The 17212-nt window shown below is 39.7% G+C and overlaps 1 protein-coding gene across 2 annotated transcripts in view; it reads right to left on the minus strand.

The window, feature by feature from the left end:
- NFKB2 (nuclear factor kappa B subunit 2) overlaps positions 1 to 17212 on the minus strand; it is a 178584-nt gene that overhangs the window by 89189 nt on the left and 72183 nt on the right. For both annotated transcript variants that reach the window (XM_053691952.1, XM_053691953.1), the window contains exons 4-6: positions 7915 to 8013; positions 6411 to 6562; positions 4248 to 4354 (exon numbers count right to left, since the gene is read on the minus strand). In XM_053691952.1, the coding sequence (XP_053547927.1) occupies positions 4248 to 4354; positions 6411 to 6562; positions 7915 to 8013 (358 nt within the window). The remainder of the gene's footprint in view (positions 1 to 4247; positions 4355 to 6410; positions 6563 to 7914; positions 8014 to 17212) is intronic.

A 17212-nucleotide genomic window follows, 5' to 3' on the forward strand; every position in this document is an offset into this window, starting at 1 on the left:
GGTATGCGGATCTCATTCGGATGGCCAGTTGCCAACCTTGGACATTTCCGTTAAGACCAGACCTTTTATCTCAAGGCCCATTTTTCCATCAGGATCTCAAATCATTTAATTTGAAGATATGGAGATTGAACGTTTGATTCTTAGTCATAGAGGTTTCTCTGACTCAGTGATTAATACTATGTTACAGGTTTGTAAATCTGTCTCTAGAAAGATTTATTATCGAGTTTGGAAGACTTTCATTTCTTGGTGTTCTTCTCATAAATTCTTTTGGCATTCTTTTAGAATTCCTAGAATTTTACAATTTTTCAGGTTGGTTTTGTCTGCAAGTTATTTGAAAGGACAAATCTCTACTCTTTCTGTTCTTTTTCACAGAAAGATTGCTATTCATTCTGATATTCATTGTTTTGTACAGGCTTTGGCTTGTATCAAACCTGTCATTAAGTCAATATCTCCTCCTTGGAGTCTCAATTTGGTACTGAGGGCTTTACAGGCTCCTCCGTTTGAACCTTTGCGTTCTCTGGGCATTAAAATTACTTTCTTGGAAAGTATTGTTCCTTTTGGTTATCTCTTCTGCTAGAAGAGTTTCTGAGTTTTCTGCTCTTTCTTGTGGATCTCCTTTTCTGATTTTTCATCAGGGTAAGGCAGTGTTCCTTCCTGTTATTCATTATTTTGTTCAGGCTTTGGTTCTTATCAAACCTGTCATTAAGCCAATTTCTCCTCCTTGGAGTTTTAATTTGGTTCTAAAGGCTTTACAGGCTCTTCTATTTGAGCATATGTTTTCTCTAGACATTATTTACTTTCATGGAAAGTATTGTTCTTTTTAGACATCTCTTCAGCTAGAACAATTTTTAATTATCTGTTCTTTCTTGTGAGTCTCCTTTTTCTGATTTTTTCATCAGGATAAGGTGGTTTTTGCTATCCTCATTTCAATTTTTACCTAAAGTTGTGATTTCTATCAACATTAGGGAGGAATTATTGTCTTTTACTAAGACTTCTTTGGTAAGATTCTTACTTTCTTTGGATATGGTAAGAGTTTTGAAATCTTATGTTGAAGCTATTCAGATTTCAGATAGTCTTCTAGTCTATTTGTTATCTTTTCTGGTGTTAGGAAGGTCAAAAGGCTTCTGCCATTTATTTGGCATCTTGCTTAAACTTTTGATTCATCATGCTTATTTGGAGTCGGGTGGATTCCCGCCTCGGAGGATTAAGGCTCATTCTACTAGGTAAGTTTCTACTTCCTGGGCTTTTTAAGAATGAAGCTTCTGTTGATCAGATTTGCAAAGCAATGACTTGGTCTTCTTTGCATACTTTTACTATGTTCTACCATTTTGATGTTTTCTCTTCTTTAGAAGCAGTTTTGGTAGAATGGTACTTCAGGCAGCTGTTTCAGTTTGATTCTTCTGCTTATATTTTCAGTTTTTTTCATTATAAAAATTGAAACTTTTTTGATTTGGGTAGTGGATTAATTTTTCAGCGGAATTGGCTGTCTTTATTTTATCCCTCCCTCTCTAGTGACTCTTGCGTGGAAGTTCCACATCTTGGGTATTTATTATCCCATACGTCACTAGCTCATGGACTCTTGCTAATTACATGAAAGAAAACATAATTTATGTAAGAACTTACCTGATAAATGAATTTCTTTCATATTAGCAAGAGTCCATGAGGCCCAGCCTTTTTTGTGGTGGTTATGATTTTTTGTATAAAGCACAATTATTCCAATTCCTTATTTTTTTTATGCTTTCGCTCCTTTTTTATCACCCCACTTCTTGGCTATTCGTTAAACTGAATTGTGGGTGTGGTGAGGGGTGTATTTATAGGCATTTTAAGGTTTGGGAAACTTTGCCCCTCCTGGTAGGAATGTATATCCCATACGTCACTAGCTCATGGACTCTTGCTAATATGAAAGAAATGAATTTATCAGGTAAGTTCTTACATAAATTATGTTTTTTCATTAATTTATTTATTTATTTATTTATAAAATATTTTACCAGGAAGGATACATTGAGATTTCTCTCGTTTTCAAGTATTTTACCATTTACAAAAACCACATCTCTGGCCACTGGTGGAGACAGCTATTCTTAGGCTTCAAAATATTTTGGGAAAACTACAAAGTTTTGTAGATTCCTCAAGAGGTTCCCATTTACTGCAGCACAAATTAGCCTTAAATTAACCACTTGGCTGCCAGTGAGGGCTACAATGCATTACATAGCAAGCCAAGAGGCTAAAGAATATATTAAAGGTACAAAAAAAACAAAATTAATATGCACATGAATATTTTTCAGCTATGAATGGAAACATTTTTATAATACATATGTGTTAGAAGAAAATATAGGTTTTTGTGCACAAAGCATCTGTACATATACCCAGTTTGCATCATTGCTAACAAATACACTGTATCGTTAGTTCCCTGCGCAGGTGCAGTGCTTGAATAAGGGTGCACAAGATATATGTACATATGCTCCCTGCACAGTAAAAGCTCTCACTGAAATAGTCTAAACTTTCAATTGAAATATTTTTGCTAATACATGTGTATTAGAGAAGTGATTCATTTCAAAACTGAAATGTATCCATGTGCATTTTAATTGTAAATTTTATGCCCCTGCATTAGACTTTATAACAGAAAAAGACAAACTGATTGAAATTCTGTTATTTTCCATTAACAAAAGATATTAGATTTGGACATGAACAGAATATTATTTACTAGAATGGGGGAGGGGTTTACATAGTTTTTTTTCTTCCTTTTGGCTACGATTTCTGATCTATGGGATCTACCCTGACCCTGAGATTTCTCGCTAATAGCCATGAACTAAGAACTGCTCTGTATTCTTATTATCAAAGAAATTTGTCTCTCAATGTTATGTTTTTGGAACCAAATTCTAAATGTTCTCTGCACTCTGTATGTCTAGTAAGAATTTATATATGGATTTTATATCATGAACTTATCATTTTCCTGTAGCAAAATACACTAATTATGTTATTAAAATATATATTCACTTTTATATGCACCTTTATTGTTTTAAAAATCTCAGAACAAATGTTTTACCTAATTTTACACATTAGCAGACCATTAAATGCAGCTGTTTCATTATAAACAAATTTATAATAAAAACACAATACAAAGCAATTTTTAATTTGTTGAATTACCTTTTATTTAGTTTTAAATATGCAGTATTTTTTTCCTGCAAATTTCAATGTTTTCTTTCATTTCTCTGCCCCCTGTATCACATGAGAGCTGTCAGCCAATCACATACTCAGATATGTATGAGATATGAACTCTCACACATGCTCAGTAGGAGCTTCAGAGAGTGCACAAATAAGGCCGTGCACACTCCTCTAAGAATGTGCACAAGGTCTTTTACAGAAAAGATTTGTGTCAGACTCCAACAACTAAACTAAATACATATTCAAGTGTATGTGACAGTTCCAAACACTTCTGCCATAGCACTATTGGGCCTTTAATAAATGTAATAATATTAAGTAAGTTTGTTTAGTTTTTGTTTTTTATATATTGTTTGCTCTACCTGAATCATGAAAGTTTAATTTTAACAAGGTTTTTACCTGTTGCCTTCAGTGTAAATGAATTATAATTATCACAGGTATCACCAGCAGAGATTTATAAGGTTCTTTTACTACGTTTTATAGTGTTTGAAGCTTTCGCTCAAGGGGGCCTATTTATCATATGTCTGTCGGACCTGATCTGACACTGCGGCAGCAATACGCACTCCGTATTCAGCATTACACCAGCAGCTCTTGTGAGCTGCTAGTGCAACGCCGCCCCCTGCAGACTCGCGGCCAATCAGCCGCCAGCAGGGGGGTGTCAATCAACCTGATCGTACTCGATCGGGTTGATTTCCAGCGATTCCTGTCCGCCTCATCAGGGCAGGCGGACACGGTTATGGAGCAGCGGTCTGAAGACTCGCCAGAAACACGGGTCCATAAGCCCCCTTACGGAGCTTGATAAACGGGCCCCTATATGTTAACCACCTTGGTTCCAAGGAAGTGCTGCGCCTTCTTCTACAAACAAAGGATGGCTGTAGCTTCTATTTAAGAACAGGAGTGAAGATGCATTTTTTCTCTAACTCTAATAAAAAGGCCTTCTGGGAACACAGATTTCTATTAGTAACTTCAGGATTTCCCAAACTACTTTCTAAATGACACAATTTTGTTTCTTCGAGGGCTCAGCGTCATATGTAATCGTGAGGTCACATAGGACCTGCAAAACTCCCATGTCTGATTTAGAAACTTACCAGTGAGTGGTGTCTTGCGATTTCTCAGCAACTGCTGCCGCATTTTCAGTTTCACTATATCAGTCTGGCTTTTCTTGGTGACGTGTACAATACCCAGGCTGTTAAACCTGCAGAAAATGCATCAGGAACAGTTCAACGGAAAGACCGAAAATGAAATAACAAAAATATTAATCTAATAATTATAATTAAAGGGACAGTCAAGTCAAATTAAACTTTTAAGATTTAGAATGCAACTTTATATTTTAGTTTTATCTTCAAATTTGCTTTGTTCTCTTGGTATTCTTTGTTTAAAGTTAAATCTAGGTCGGCTCAAATGCTATTTTCTATGCCAAGGCCACCTCTTATCTCAGTACATTTTGACTGTTTTTCACAGCTAGACAGTGCTAGTTCATGTGTGCCATATAGATAACATTTTGCTTACTCCTGTGGAGTTATTTATGAGTCAGCACTGATTGGCTAAAATGCAAGTCTGTCAAAAGAAGTGAGATAAGGGGGCAGTCTGCAGAAGCTTAGATACAAGGTAATCACACAGGTAAAAAGTGCATTAATATAACTGTGTTGGTTATGCAAAACTGGGGAATGGTAAAAAAGGGATTATCTATCTTTTAAAACAATAAACATTTGCAAGCAGACTGCCCCTTTAACTTATTTTTGCCTGTTAAGTCCTTAGTTATTATATACAGTGGTCAATCACAATACTGTAGAAAAGTTTATATAGGGATTTTACTACCAAATTCACCAGTAAATCATTTGATAAACTTTACTACGGGATTACTACAGTATGTTAACAAACCTTTAATTAACCTCTTGACTACCAGAGACAAACTGTTACTTAACCCCCTGGCTATCAGATAATGATTGTTTCAAACTGTTACTTAACTTCTTAGCTACTAGGAAGAGATAATTAACAAAAACTATGATTAACCACTTAGATACCAGAGAGAGCTTTATAATCAGCCTTTACTTAAAGGGACAGTTCACCCAAAAACTTTCTCCCCTTTAAATTATTCTTAATGATCCTTTTTACCTGCTAGAGTGTATTAAATTGGTTGCAAGTGGCTCCTTTACTCCTATTTCAGCATTTGAAATAGCTGATTTAGCTTTTGGTTTCCCAATCTATACTGAAAGTTTTGATACTGGCGTATACGCTATTGGCAAGCCTAAGTAAACACAGCCAGCAGAAGAGATTACACCCTCAGTGGGGGGCATGATAGTTAAGTAATAAAATGATAATTTTCCATTGTTCTCTCTATGTATTGAGCTTTGGTGTTCCAGACAAATATAAGATAAGGAAACAAGTCTGCGTACATAAAAGTGATAACATAATGAGATCTGATATTACCTGAAGCTCAACCCATTGTAATAGGCTGTGGTTTCAAAGCACACAACCAGCTACTTTAGATACACAAATAAACCCGAAAATGCAATTTCTCAAATATTTTATACTCTGCAGTTGGTATAACAAGTCATTTAAAATACATTTATGGAAAAACAATTTTACAGTGTACTGTCCCTTTAACCCCTTGGCTACAAGGGAGGGTCTGTTAACAAACATTTACTTGGCTATTGATACTAGAGAGGGATTATTAACAAACCATTTCTCAATCACTTTGTATTCAAAGAGGAATTGTTAGCAAACTTTTATTTAACCCTTTGGCTACCAGAGAGGGATTGTTACTATACCTTTATATAACCCTTTGGCTACCAGAGAGGGGTTGTTACTATACCTTTATTTAACCCCTTGGTTACCAGAGAGGGATTGTTACTATACCTTTATTTAACCCCTTGGCTACCAGAGAGGGGTTGTTACTATACCTTTATTTAACCCCTTGGCTACCAGAGAGGGGTTGTTACTATACCTTTATATAACCCTTTGGCCACCAGAGAGGGGTTGTTACTATACCTTTATTTAACCCCTTGGCTACCAGAGAGGGGTTGTTACTATACCTTTATTTAACCCCTTGGCTACCAGAGAGGGGTTGTTACTATACCTTTATTTAACCCATTGGCCACTAGTGAGGGATTGTTATCATACCTTTATTTAACCTCTTGGCCACCATAATGGCTATTATACCTTTGTTTAACCCCTTGGAGACCAGAGAGGAATGTTAGCAAACCTTTACTTAAATGATTGATGTTTATATTTATTTGTGTCATACTTACTGAGCCGTCATGTCTGTGGGTCCCACTGCCACCACATAGTTTCCTTGTTCATTGGTTTGCTTTCCCACCAGGCTGTGTGCGTGAACCCTTGGGGGGTCCGTGTGCGTCACCAGGTCCACTTCAATCTTTGCCATCCCGATGTAATTAAAGAGCTACAGGACAGAATGTAAATCTATACTAAAGACTTGTATGGCTGGAACAGACACATGATTAATATTAGATATGCGGTGGCATTTGTCTCTGAGGGTACCTTGCTGTCCAGTGATGTATTAAAATATTGCAGCGTCTGGTATTGTGCATCCTGTACACGTAGCTGCTGAGTAAATCTAACCTGAAAAATTACCAATGTATGTATGTATTTATTTATGTGTGTGTATGTATGTATTTATTTATATGTGTATGTATTTATCTATGTATTTATGTGTGTATGTTTGCATTTATGTGTGTATGTATGTATCTATGTATTTATTTATGTGTGTGTATGTATGTATTTACTTATGTGTGTATGTATCTATGTATTTATTTATGTGTGTATGTATGTATTTATGTGTGTATGTATCTATGTATTTATCTATGTGTGTATGTATGTATTTATGTGTGTATGGATGTATGCATGTATTTATAATGTGTATATGTAAGCATGAATATGTATTTATGTGTGTATGTATGTACTTATGTGTGTATGTATGTATGTACTTTTTATGTGTGTGTGTATGCATATATGTATGTATGTATGTATGTATGTATGTAATGTATGTATAGGTGTGTGATATTTTTATATATATATATATCGTGCTCCACCCGTAATCTTGGCCAGTTTTTTTACCCTAGATGTAGATGGTCCCTTTCATATAAAGAACAAATATGAACAGCCAAGGAAAGGTCTCAGGTCTACTGCAATAAGTAGTAACATAACTATCCTAAATTATACTATTTACTCAGTGCAAACACAGATATATTAATGTAATCTTACATTACTTAAAGGGACAGTACACACGGTGTAATTACTTTTCTGTTGTGTTGCTAAAGAATAACATATCAGCCGATACTACAATTAGTTTTCAATAACTAAACTCCAGCCACCATTTGCCTTATGTGGAGGAGCCAATCAGGGCTTTAGTCAGCAGACAATGCTAACCTCTGTCATTATGTTAGTATAAAGTAAATGGTTTTGTAGCTGTTATTAATTAAAGCCAATTAGGGGCAGATATGTAGCCGTTAGCCTTGAGAGGTCAGCAGGTGCATTTTGAGGTCTGAGAGTAAGAAATTGCTCAAGAGCTAAGTCACATGAAAAGGGGGCAAAATAAATAATAAAACTAAATGATAAAGTTGTTTCTTTACACATAACTAAACATTATGTAAGACAATCTCAAGGTGTTCACTCTCCCTTTAAGATAATGACCCAAATCAGGAAATATTTATCCCTTGTATATAGCTTGTGGCCCCTCAGAGATTGTACTGTATGTTACACCTTGCTGCATATTTCTAGTCATCACACACTCACTTTTACAGTTGGATACGTCTTCCTTCCTTTTTCACTGGTTGCTCCTGGCAGCCCCCCGTGTGATGGTCCTTCACAAACATATCGAAATCGGAATCCGCGCTGTATGATACAGAAACAGTCCTTACAATACAGTAAACATTTTAAGACTATCATGACAAATACTAAGCACACAGTACCCTCTTCTCGTGTAGATATAGATACTGAGCACACACTACCCTCTTCTCATGTAGATATAGATACTGAGCACACACTACCCTCTTCTCATGTAGATATATATACTGAGCACACACTACCCTCTTCTCATGTAGATATAGATACTGAGCACACACTACTCTCTTCTCATGTAGATATAGATACTGAGCACACACTACCCTCTTCGCATGCAGATACAGATACTGAGCACACACTACCCTCTTCCCCTGCATATATAGATACTGAGCACACACTACCCTCTTCCCCTGGATAAAAAGATACTGAGCACACACTACCCTCTTCCTCTGCAGATATAGATACTGAGCACACACTACCCTCTTCTCATGCAGATATAGATACTGAGCACACACTACCCTCTTCCCCTGCAGATATAAATACTGGGCACACACTACCCTCTTCTCATGCAGATACAGATACTGAGCACACACTACCCTCTTCCCCTGCATATATAGATACTGAGCACACACTACCGTCTTCTCATGCAGATATAGATACTGAGCACACACTGCCCTCTTCTCATGCAGATATAGATACTGAGCACACACTACCCTCTTCTTATGCAGATATAGATACTGAGCACACACTAACCTCTTGACATGCAGATATAGATACTGAACACACACTGCCCTCTTCCCGTGCAGATATAGATATTGAGCACACACTACCCTCTTCCCGTGCAGATACAGATACTGAGCACACACTACCCTCTTCCCCTGCATATATAGATACTGAGCACACACTACCCTCTTCTCATGCAGATATAGATACTGAGCACACACTGCCCTCTTCTCATGCAGATATAGATACTGAGCACACACTACCCTCTTCTTATGCAGATATAGATACTGAGCACACACTAACCTCTTGACATGCAGATATAGATACTGAACACACACTGCCCTCTTCCCGTGCAGATATAGATATTGAGCACACACTACCCTCTTCCCGTGCAGATACAGATACTGAGCACACACTACCCTCTTCCCCTGCAGATATAGATACTGAGCACACACTAAACTCTTCTCATGCAGATACAGATACTGAGCACACACTACCCTCTTCCCCTGCAGATATAGATACTGAGCACACACTACCCTATTCACATGCAGATATAGATACTGAGCACTCACTACCCTTTTCATATGCAGATATAAATACTGAGCACACATTGCCCTCTTCCCTTGCATATACAGATACTGAGCACACACTACCCTCTTCTCATGCAGATATAGATACTGAGCACACACTGCCCTCTTCCCTTGCAGATACAGATACTGAGCACACACTACCCTCTTCTCGTGTAGATATAGATACTGAGCACACACTACCCTCTTCTCATGCAGATATAGATACTGAGCACACACTACCCTCTTCTCATGCAGATATAGATACTGAGCACACACTACCCTCTTCCCCTGCAGATACAGATACTGAGCACACACTACCCTCTTCCCTTGCATATATAGATACTGAGCACACACTACCCTCTTCTCATGCAGATATAGATACTGATCACACACTGCCCTCTTCTCATGCAGATATAGATACTGAGCACACACTACCCTCTTCTTATGCAGATATAGATACTGAGCACACACTAACCTCTTGACATGCAGATATAGATACTGAACACACACTGCCCTCTTCCCGTGCAGATATAGATATTGAGCACACACTACCCTCTTCCCGTGCAGATACAGATACTGAGCACACACTACCCTCTTCCCCTGCATATATAGATACTGAGCACACACTACCCTCTTCCCCTGCATATATAGATACTGAGCACACACTACCCTCTTCCCCTGCAGATACAGATACTGAGCACACACTACCCTCTTCCCTTGCATATATAGATACTGAGCACACACTACCCTCTTCTCATGCAGATATAGATACTGATCACACACTAAACTCTTCTCATGCAGATACAGATACTGAGCACACACTACCCTCTTCCCCTGCATATATAGATACTGAGCACACACTACCCTCTTCACATGACAGATATAGATACTGAGCACACACTACCCTCTTATCATGCATATATAGATACAGAGCACACACTACCCTCTTCCCCCGCAGATATAGATACTGAGCACACACTACCCTCTTCACATGCAGATATAGATACTGAGCACACACTACCCTCTTCTCATGCAGATATAGATACTGAGTACACACTACCCTCTTTACATGCATATATAGATACTGAGCACACACTGCCCTCTTCCCCTGCATATATAGATACTGAGCACACACTACCCTCTTCCCCTGCAGATATAGATACTGAGCACACACTACCCTCTTCACATGCAGATATAGATACTAAGCACACACTACCCTCTTCTCATGCAGATATAGATACTGAGCACACACTACCCTCTTCTCATGCATATATAGATACTGAGCACACACTACCCTCTTTACATGCATATATAGATACTGAGCACACACTGCCCTCTTCCCCTGCATATATAGATACTGAGCACACACTACCCTCTTCCCCTGCAGATATAGACACTGAGCACACACTACCCTCTTCACATGCAGATATAGATACTAAGCACACACTACCCTCTTCTCATGCAGATATAGATACTGAGCACACACTACCCTCTTCTCATGCAGATATAGATACTGAGCACACACTACCCTCTTTACATGCATATATAGATACTGAGCACACACTGCCCTCTTCCCCTGCATATATAGATACTGAGCACACACTACCCTCTTCCCCTGCAGATATAGATATTGAGCACACACTACCCTCTTCCCCTGCAGATATAGATACTGGGCACACACTACCCTCTTCTCATGCAGATACAGATACTGAGCACACACTACCCTCTTCCCCTGCAGATATAGATACTGAACACACACTGCCCTCTTCTCATGCAGATATTGATACTGAGCACACACTACCCTCTTCTTATGCAGATATAGATACTGAGCACACACTACCCTCTTCTCATGCAGATATAGATACTGAGCACACACTACCCTCTTCTTATGCAGATCTTGATACTGAGCACACACTACCCTCTTCACATGCAGATATAGATACTGAGCACACACTACCCTCTTCTCATGCTGAAATAGATACTGAGCACACACTACCCTCTTCATATGCAGATATAGATACTGAGCACACACTACCCTCTTCACATGCAGATATAGATACTGAGCACACACTACCCTCTTCTCATGCTGAAATAGATACTGAGCACACACTACCCTCTTCATATGCAGATATAGATACTGAGAACACACTACCCTCTTCATATGCAGATATAGATACTGAGCACACACTACCCTCTTCATATGCAGATGCAGATACTGAGCACACACTTCCCTCTTCACATGCAGATATAGATACTGAGCACACACTACCCTCTTCTCATGCAGATATAGATACTGAGCACACACTACCCTCTTCATATGCAGATACAGATACTGAGCACACACTACCCTCTTCATATGCAGATACAGATACTGAGCACACACTACCCTCTTCTCATGCTGAAATAGATACTGAGCACACACTACCCTCTTCATATGCAGATATAGATACTGAGAACACACTACCCTCTTCATATGCAGATATAGATACTGAGCACACACTACCCTCTTCATATGCAGATGCAGATACTGAGCACACACTTCCCTCTTCACATGCAGATATAGATACTGAGCACACACTACCCTCTTCTCATGTAGATATAGATACTGAGCACACACTACCCTCTTCTCATGCAGATATAGATACTGAGCACACACTACCCTCTTCATATGCAGATACAGATACTGAGCACACACTACCCTCTTATCATGCATATATAGATACAGAGCACACACTACCCTCTTCCCCTGCAGATATAGATACTGAGCACACACTACCCTCTTCACATGCAGATATAGATACTGAGCACACACTACCCTCTTCTCATGCAGATATAGATACTGAGCACACACTACCCACTTCACATGCAGATATAGATACTGAGCACACACTACTCTCTTTACATGCATATATAGATACTGAGCACACACTGCCCTCTTTCCCTGCATATATAGATACTGAGCACACACTACCCTCTTCCCCTGCATATATAGATCCTGAGCACACACTACCCTCTTCCCCTGTAGATATAGATACTGAGCACACACTACCCTCTTATCATGCATATATAGATACAGAGCACACACTACCCTCTTCCCCTGCAGATATAGATACTGAGCACACACTACCCTCTTCACATGCAGATATAGATACTGAGCACACACTACCCTCTTCACATGCAGATATAGATACTGAGCACACACTGCCCTCTTTCCCTGCATATATAGATACTGAGCACACACTGCCCTCTTCCCCTGCATATATAGATACTGAGCACACACTACCCTCTTCCCCTGTAGATATAGATACTGAGCACACACTACCCTCTTATCATGCATATATAGATACAGAACACACACTACCCTCTTCCCCTGCAGATATAGATACTGAGCACACACTACCCTCTTCTCATGCAGATATAGATACTGAGCACACACTACCCTCTTCACATGCAGATATAGATACTGAGCACACACTACCTTCTTCTCATGCAGATATAGATACTGAGCACACACTACCCACTTCACATGCAGATATAGATACTGAGCACACACTACCCTCTTCATATGCAGATACAGATACTGAGCACACACTACCCTCTTATCATGCATATATAGATACAGAGCACACACTACCCTCTTCCCCTGCAGATATAGATACTGAGCACACACTACCCTCTTCACATGCAGATATAGATACTGAGCACACACTACCCTCTTCTCATGCAGATATAGATGCTGAGCACACACTACCCTCTTCTTATGCAGATATAGATACTGAGCACACACTACTCTCTTTACATGCATATATAGATACTGAGCACACACTGCCCTCTTTCCCTGCATATATAGATACTGAGCACACACTGCCCTCTTCCCCTGCATATATAGATACTGAGCACACACTACCCTCTTCCCCTGTAGATATAGATACTGAGCACACACTACCCTCTTTATATGCAGATACAGATACTGAGCACACACTTCCCTCTTCACATGCAGATATAGATACTGAGCACACACTACCCTCTTCTCATGTAGATATAGATACTGAGCACACACTACCCTCTTCTCATGCATATATAGATACTGAGTACACACTACCCTCTTCACATGCAGATATAGATACTGAGCACACACTACCCACTTCACATGCAGATATAGATACTGAGCACACACTACCCTCTTCATATGCAGATACAGATACTGAGCACACACTACCCTCTTCACATGCAGATATAGATACTGAGCACACACTACCCTCTTCACATTCAGATATAGATACTGCATGAGAAGAGGGTAGTGTGTGCTCAGTATCTGAGCACACACTACCCTCTTCATATGCAGATATAGATACTGAGAACACACTATCCTCTTCATATGCAGATATAGATACTGAGCACACACTACCCTCTTCTCATGCAGATATAGATACTGAGCACACACTACCCTCTTCACATGCAGATATAGATACTGAGCACACACTACCCTCTTGACATGCAGATATAGATACTGAGCACACACTACCCTCTTGACATGCAGATATAGATACTGAACACACACTGCCCTCTTCTCATGCAGATATAGATACTGAGCACACACTGCCCTCTTCGTTTGCCGAACGGCTGCTTTGTAAACTTTGATGAATGAAAGTTCCCCTGTTTTTAATATTATTTTTAAAAAATGGGCTTTCATTCACCAAAGTTTACCTTCACTTTAATAGGAGCTATCTAAACATCAGACAAGCCATGAAGCTTGGACTTGGAAATTACCCAAAATGACAACGGTACGTTAAGCACAGATTTATTCAGGAAGGCAACGGCTACTAACAGTATTTTACAGATATAGATACTGAGCACACACTGCCCTCTTCGTTTGCCGATATAGATACTGAGCACACACTACCCTCTTGACACGCAGATATAGATACTGAACACACACTGCCCTCTTCCCATGCAGATATAGATACTGAGCACACACTACCCTCTTCTTATGCAGATATAGATACTGAGCACACACTACCCTCTTCTCATGCAGATATAGATACTGAGCACACACTACCCTCATCTTATGCAGATCTTGATACTGAGCACACACTACCCTCTTCTCATGCTGATATAGATACTGAGCACACACTACCCTCTTCTCATGCTGAAATAGATACTGAGCACACACTACCCTCTTCTCATGCTGATATAGATACTGAGCACACACTACCCTCTTCTCATGCTGATATAGATACTGAGCACACACTACCCTCTTCTCATGCTGATATAGATACTGAGCACACACTACCCTCTTCTCATGCTGATATAGATACTGAGCACACACTACCCTCTTCATATGCAGATATAGATACTGAGAACACACTATCCTCTTCATATGCAGATATAGATACTGAGCACACACTACCCTCTTCTCATGCAGATATAGATACTGAGCACACACTACCCTCTTCACATGCAGATATAGATACTGAGCACACACTACCCTCTTCTCATGCTGATATAGATATTGAGCATGCACTACCCTCTTCTCATGCTGATAAAGATACTGAGCACACACTAACCTCTTCTCATGCTGATATAGATACTGAGCACACACTACCCTCTTCTCATACTGAAATAGATACTGAGCACACACTACCCTCTTCATATGCAGATATAGATACTGAGAACACACTACCCTCTTCATATGCAGATATAGATACTGAGCACACACTACCCTCTTCATATGCAGATATAGATACTGAGCACACACTACCCTCTTCATATGCAGATATATACTGAGCACACACTACCCTCTTCATATGCAGATATAGATACTGAGCACACACTACCCTCTTGACATGCAGATATAGATACTGAGCACACACTACCCTCTTGACATGCAGATATAGATACTGAACACACACTGCCCTCTTCTCATGCAGATATAGATACTGAGCACACACTGCCCTCTTCGTTTGCCGATATAGATACTGAGCACACACTACCCTCTTGACACGCAGATATAGATACTGAACACACACTGCCCTCTTCCCATGCAGATATAGATACTGAGCACACACTACCCTCTTCTTATGCAGATATAGATACTGAGCACACACTACCCTCTTCTCATGCAGATATAGATACTGAGCACACACTACCCTCTTCTTATGCAGATCTTGATACTGAGCACACACTACCCTCTTCTCATGCTGATATAGATACTGAGCACACACTACCCTCTTCTCATGCTGAAATAGATACTGAGCACACACTACCCTCTTCATATGCAGATATAGATACTGAGAACACACTACCCTCTTCATATGCAGATATAGATACTGAGCACACACTACCCTCTTCATATGCAGATATAGATACTGAGAACACACTATCCTCTTCATATGCAGATATAGATACTGAGCACACACTACCCTCTTCTCATGCTGATATAGATACTGAGCACACACTACCCTCTTCATATGCAGATATAGATACTGAGCACACACTACCCTCTTCATATGCAGATATAGATACTGAGAACACACTATCCTCTTCATATGCAGATATAGATACTGAGCACACACTACCCTCTTCTCATGCTGATATAGATACTGAGCACACACTACCCTCTTCCCCTGCATATATAGATACTGAGCACACACTACCATCTTCTCATGTAGATATAGATACCGAGCACACACTACCTTCTTCTCATGCAGATATAGATACTGAGCACACACTACCCTCTTCACATGTAGATATAGATACCGAGCACACAATACCCTCTTCTCATGCAGATATAGATACTTAGCACACACTACCCTCTTCATATGCAGATACAGATACTGAGCACACACTACCCTCTTCCCCTGCAGATATAGATACTGAACACACACTGCCCTCTTCACATGCAGATATAGATACTGAGCACACACTACCCTCTTCTTATGCAGATATAGATACTGAGCACACACTACCCACTTCTCATGCAGATATAGATACTGAGCACACACTACCCTCTTCTCATGCAGATATAGATACTGAGCACACACTACCTTCTTCTCATGCAGATAAAGATACTGAGCACACACTACGTTCTTCTTATGCAGATATTGATACTGAGCACACACTACCCTCTTGACATGCAGATATAGATACTGAACACACACTGCCCTCTTCCCATGCAGATATAGATACTGAGCACACACTACCCTCTTCCCGTGCAGATATATATACAGATACTGAGCACACACTACCCTCTACACATGCAGATATAGATAATGAGCACACACTACCCTCTTCATATGCAGATATAGATACTGAGAACACACTATCCTCTTCATATGCAGATATAGATACTGAGAACACACTATCCTCTTCATATGCAGATATAGATACTGAGCACACACTACCCTCTTCTCATGCTGATATAGATACTGAGAACACACTACCCTCTTCATATGCAGATATAGATACTGAGCACACACTACCCTCTTCCCCTGCATATATAGATACTGAGCACACACTACCCTCTTCTCATGTAGATATAGATACCGAGCACACACTACCCTCTTCTCATGCAGATATAGATACTGAGCACACACTACCCTCTTCACATGTAGATATAGATACCGAGCACACAATAGCCTCTTCTCATGCAGATATAGATACTTAGCACACACTACCCTCTTCATATGCAGATACAGATACTGAGCACACACTACCCTCTTCTCATGCAGATATAAATACTGAGCACACACTACCCTCTTCACATGCAGATATAGATACTGAGCACACACTACCCTCTTCCCCTGCACATATAGATACTGAGCACACACTACCCTCTTCACATGCAGATATAGATACTGAGCACACACTACCCTCTTCCCATGCAGATATAGATACTGAGCACACACTACCCTCTTCCCTTGCAGATATAGATACTGAGCACACACTGCCCTCTTCAT

Source organism: Bombina bombina, chromosome 9 (assembly GCF_027579735.1).
Source record: "Bombina bombina isolate aBomBom1 chromosome 9, aBomBom1.pri, whole genome shotgun sequence".
Taxonomy (NCBI): Eukaryota; Metazoa; Chordata; class Amphibia; order Anura; family Bombinatoridae; genus Bombina; species Bombina bombina.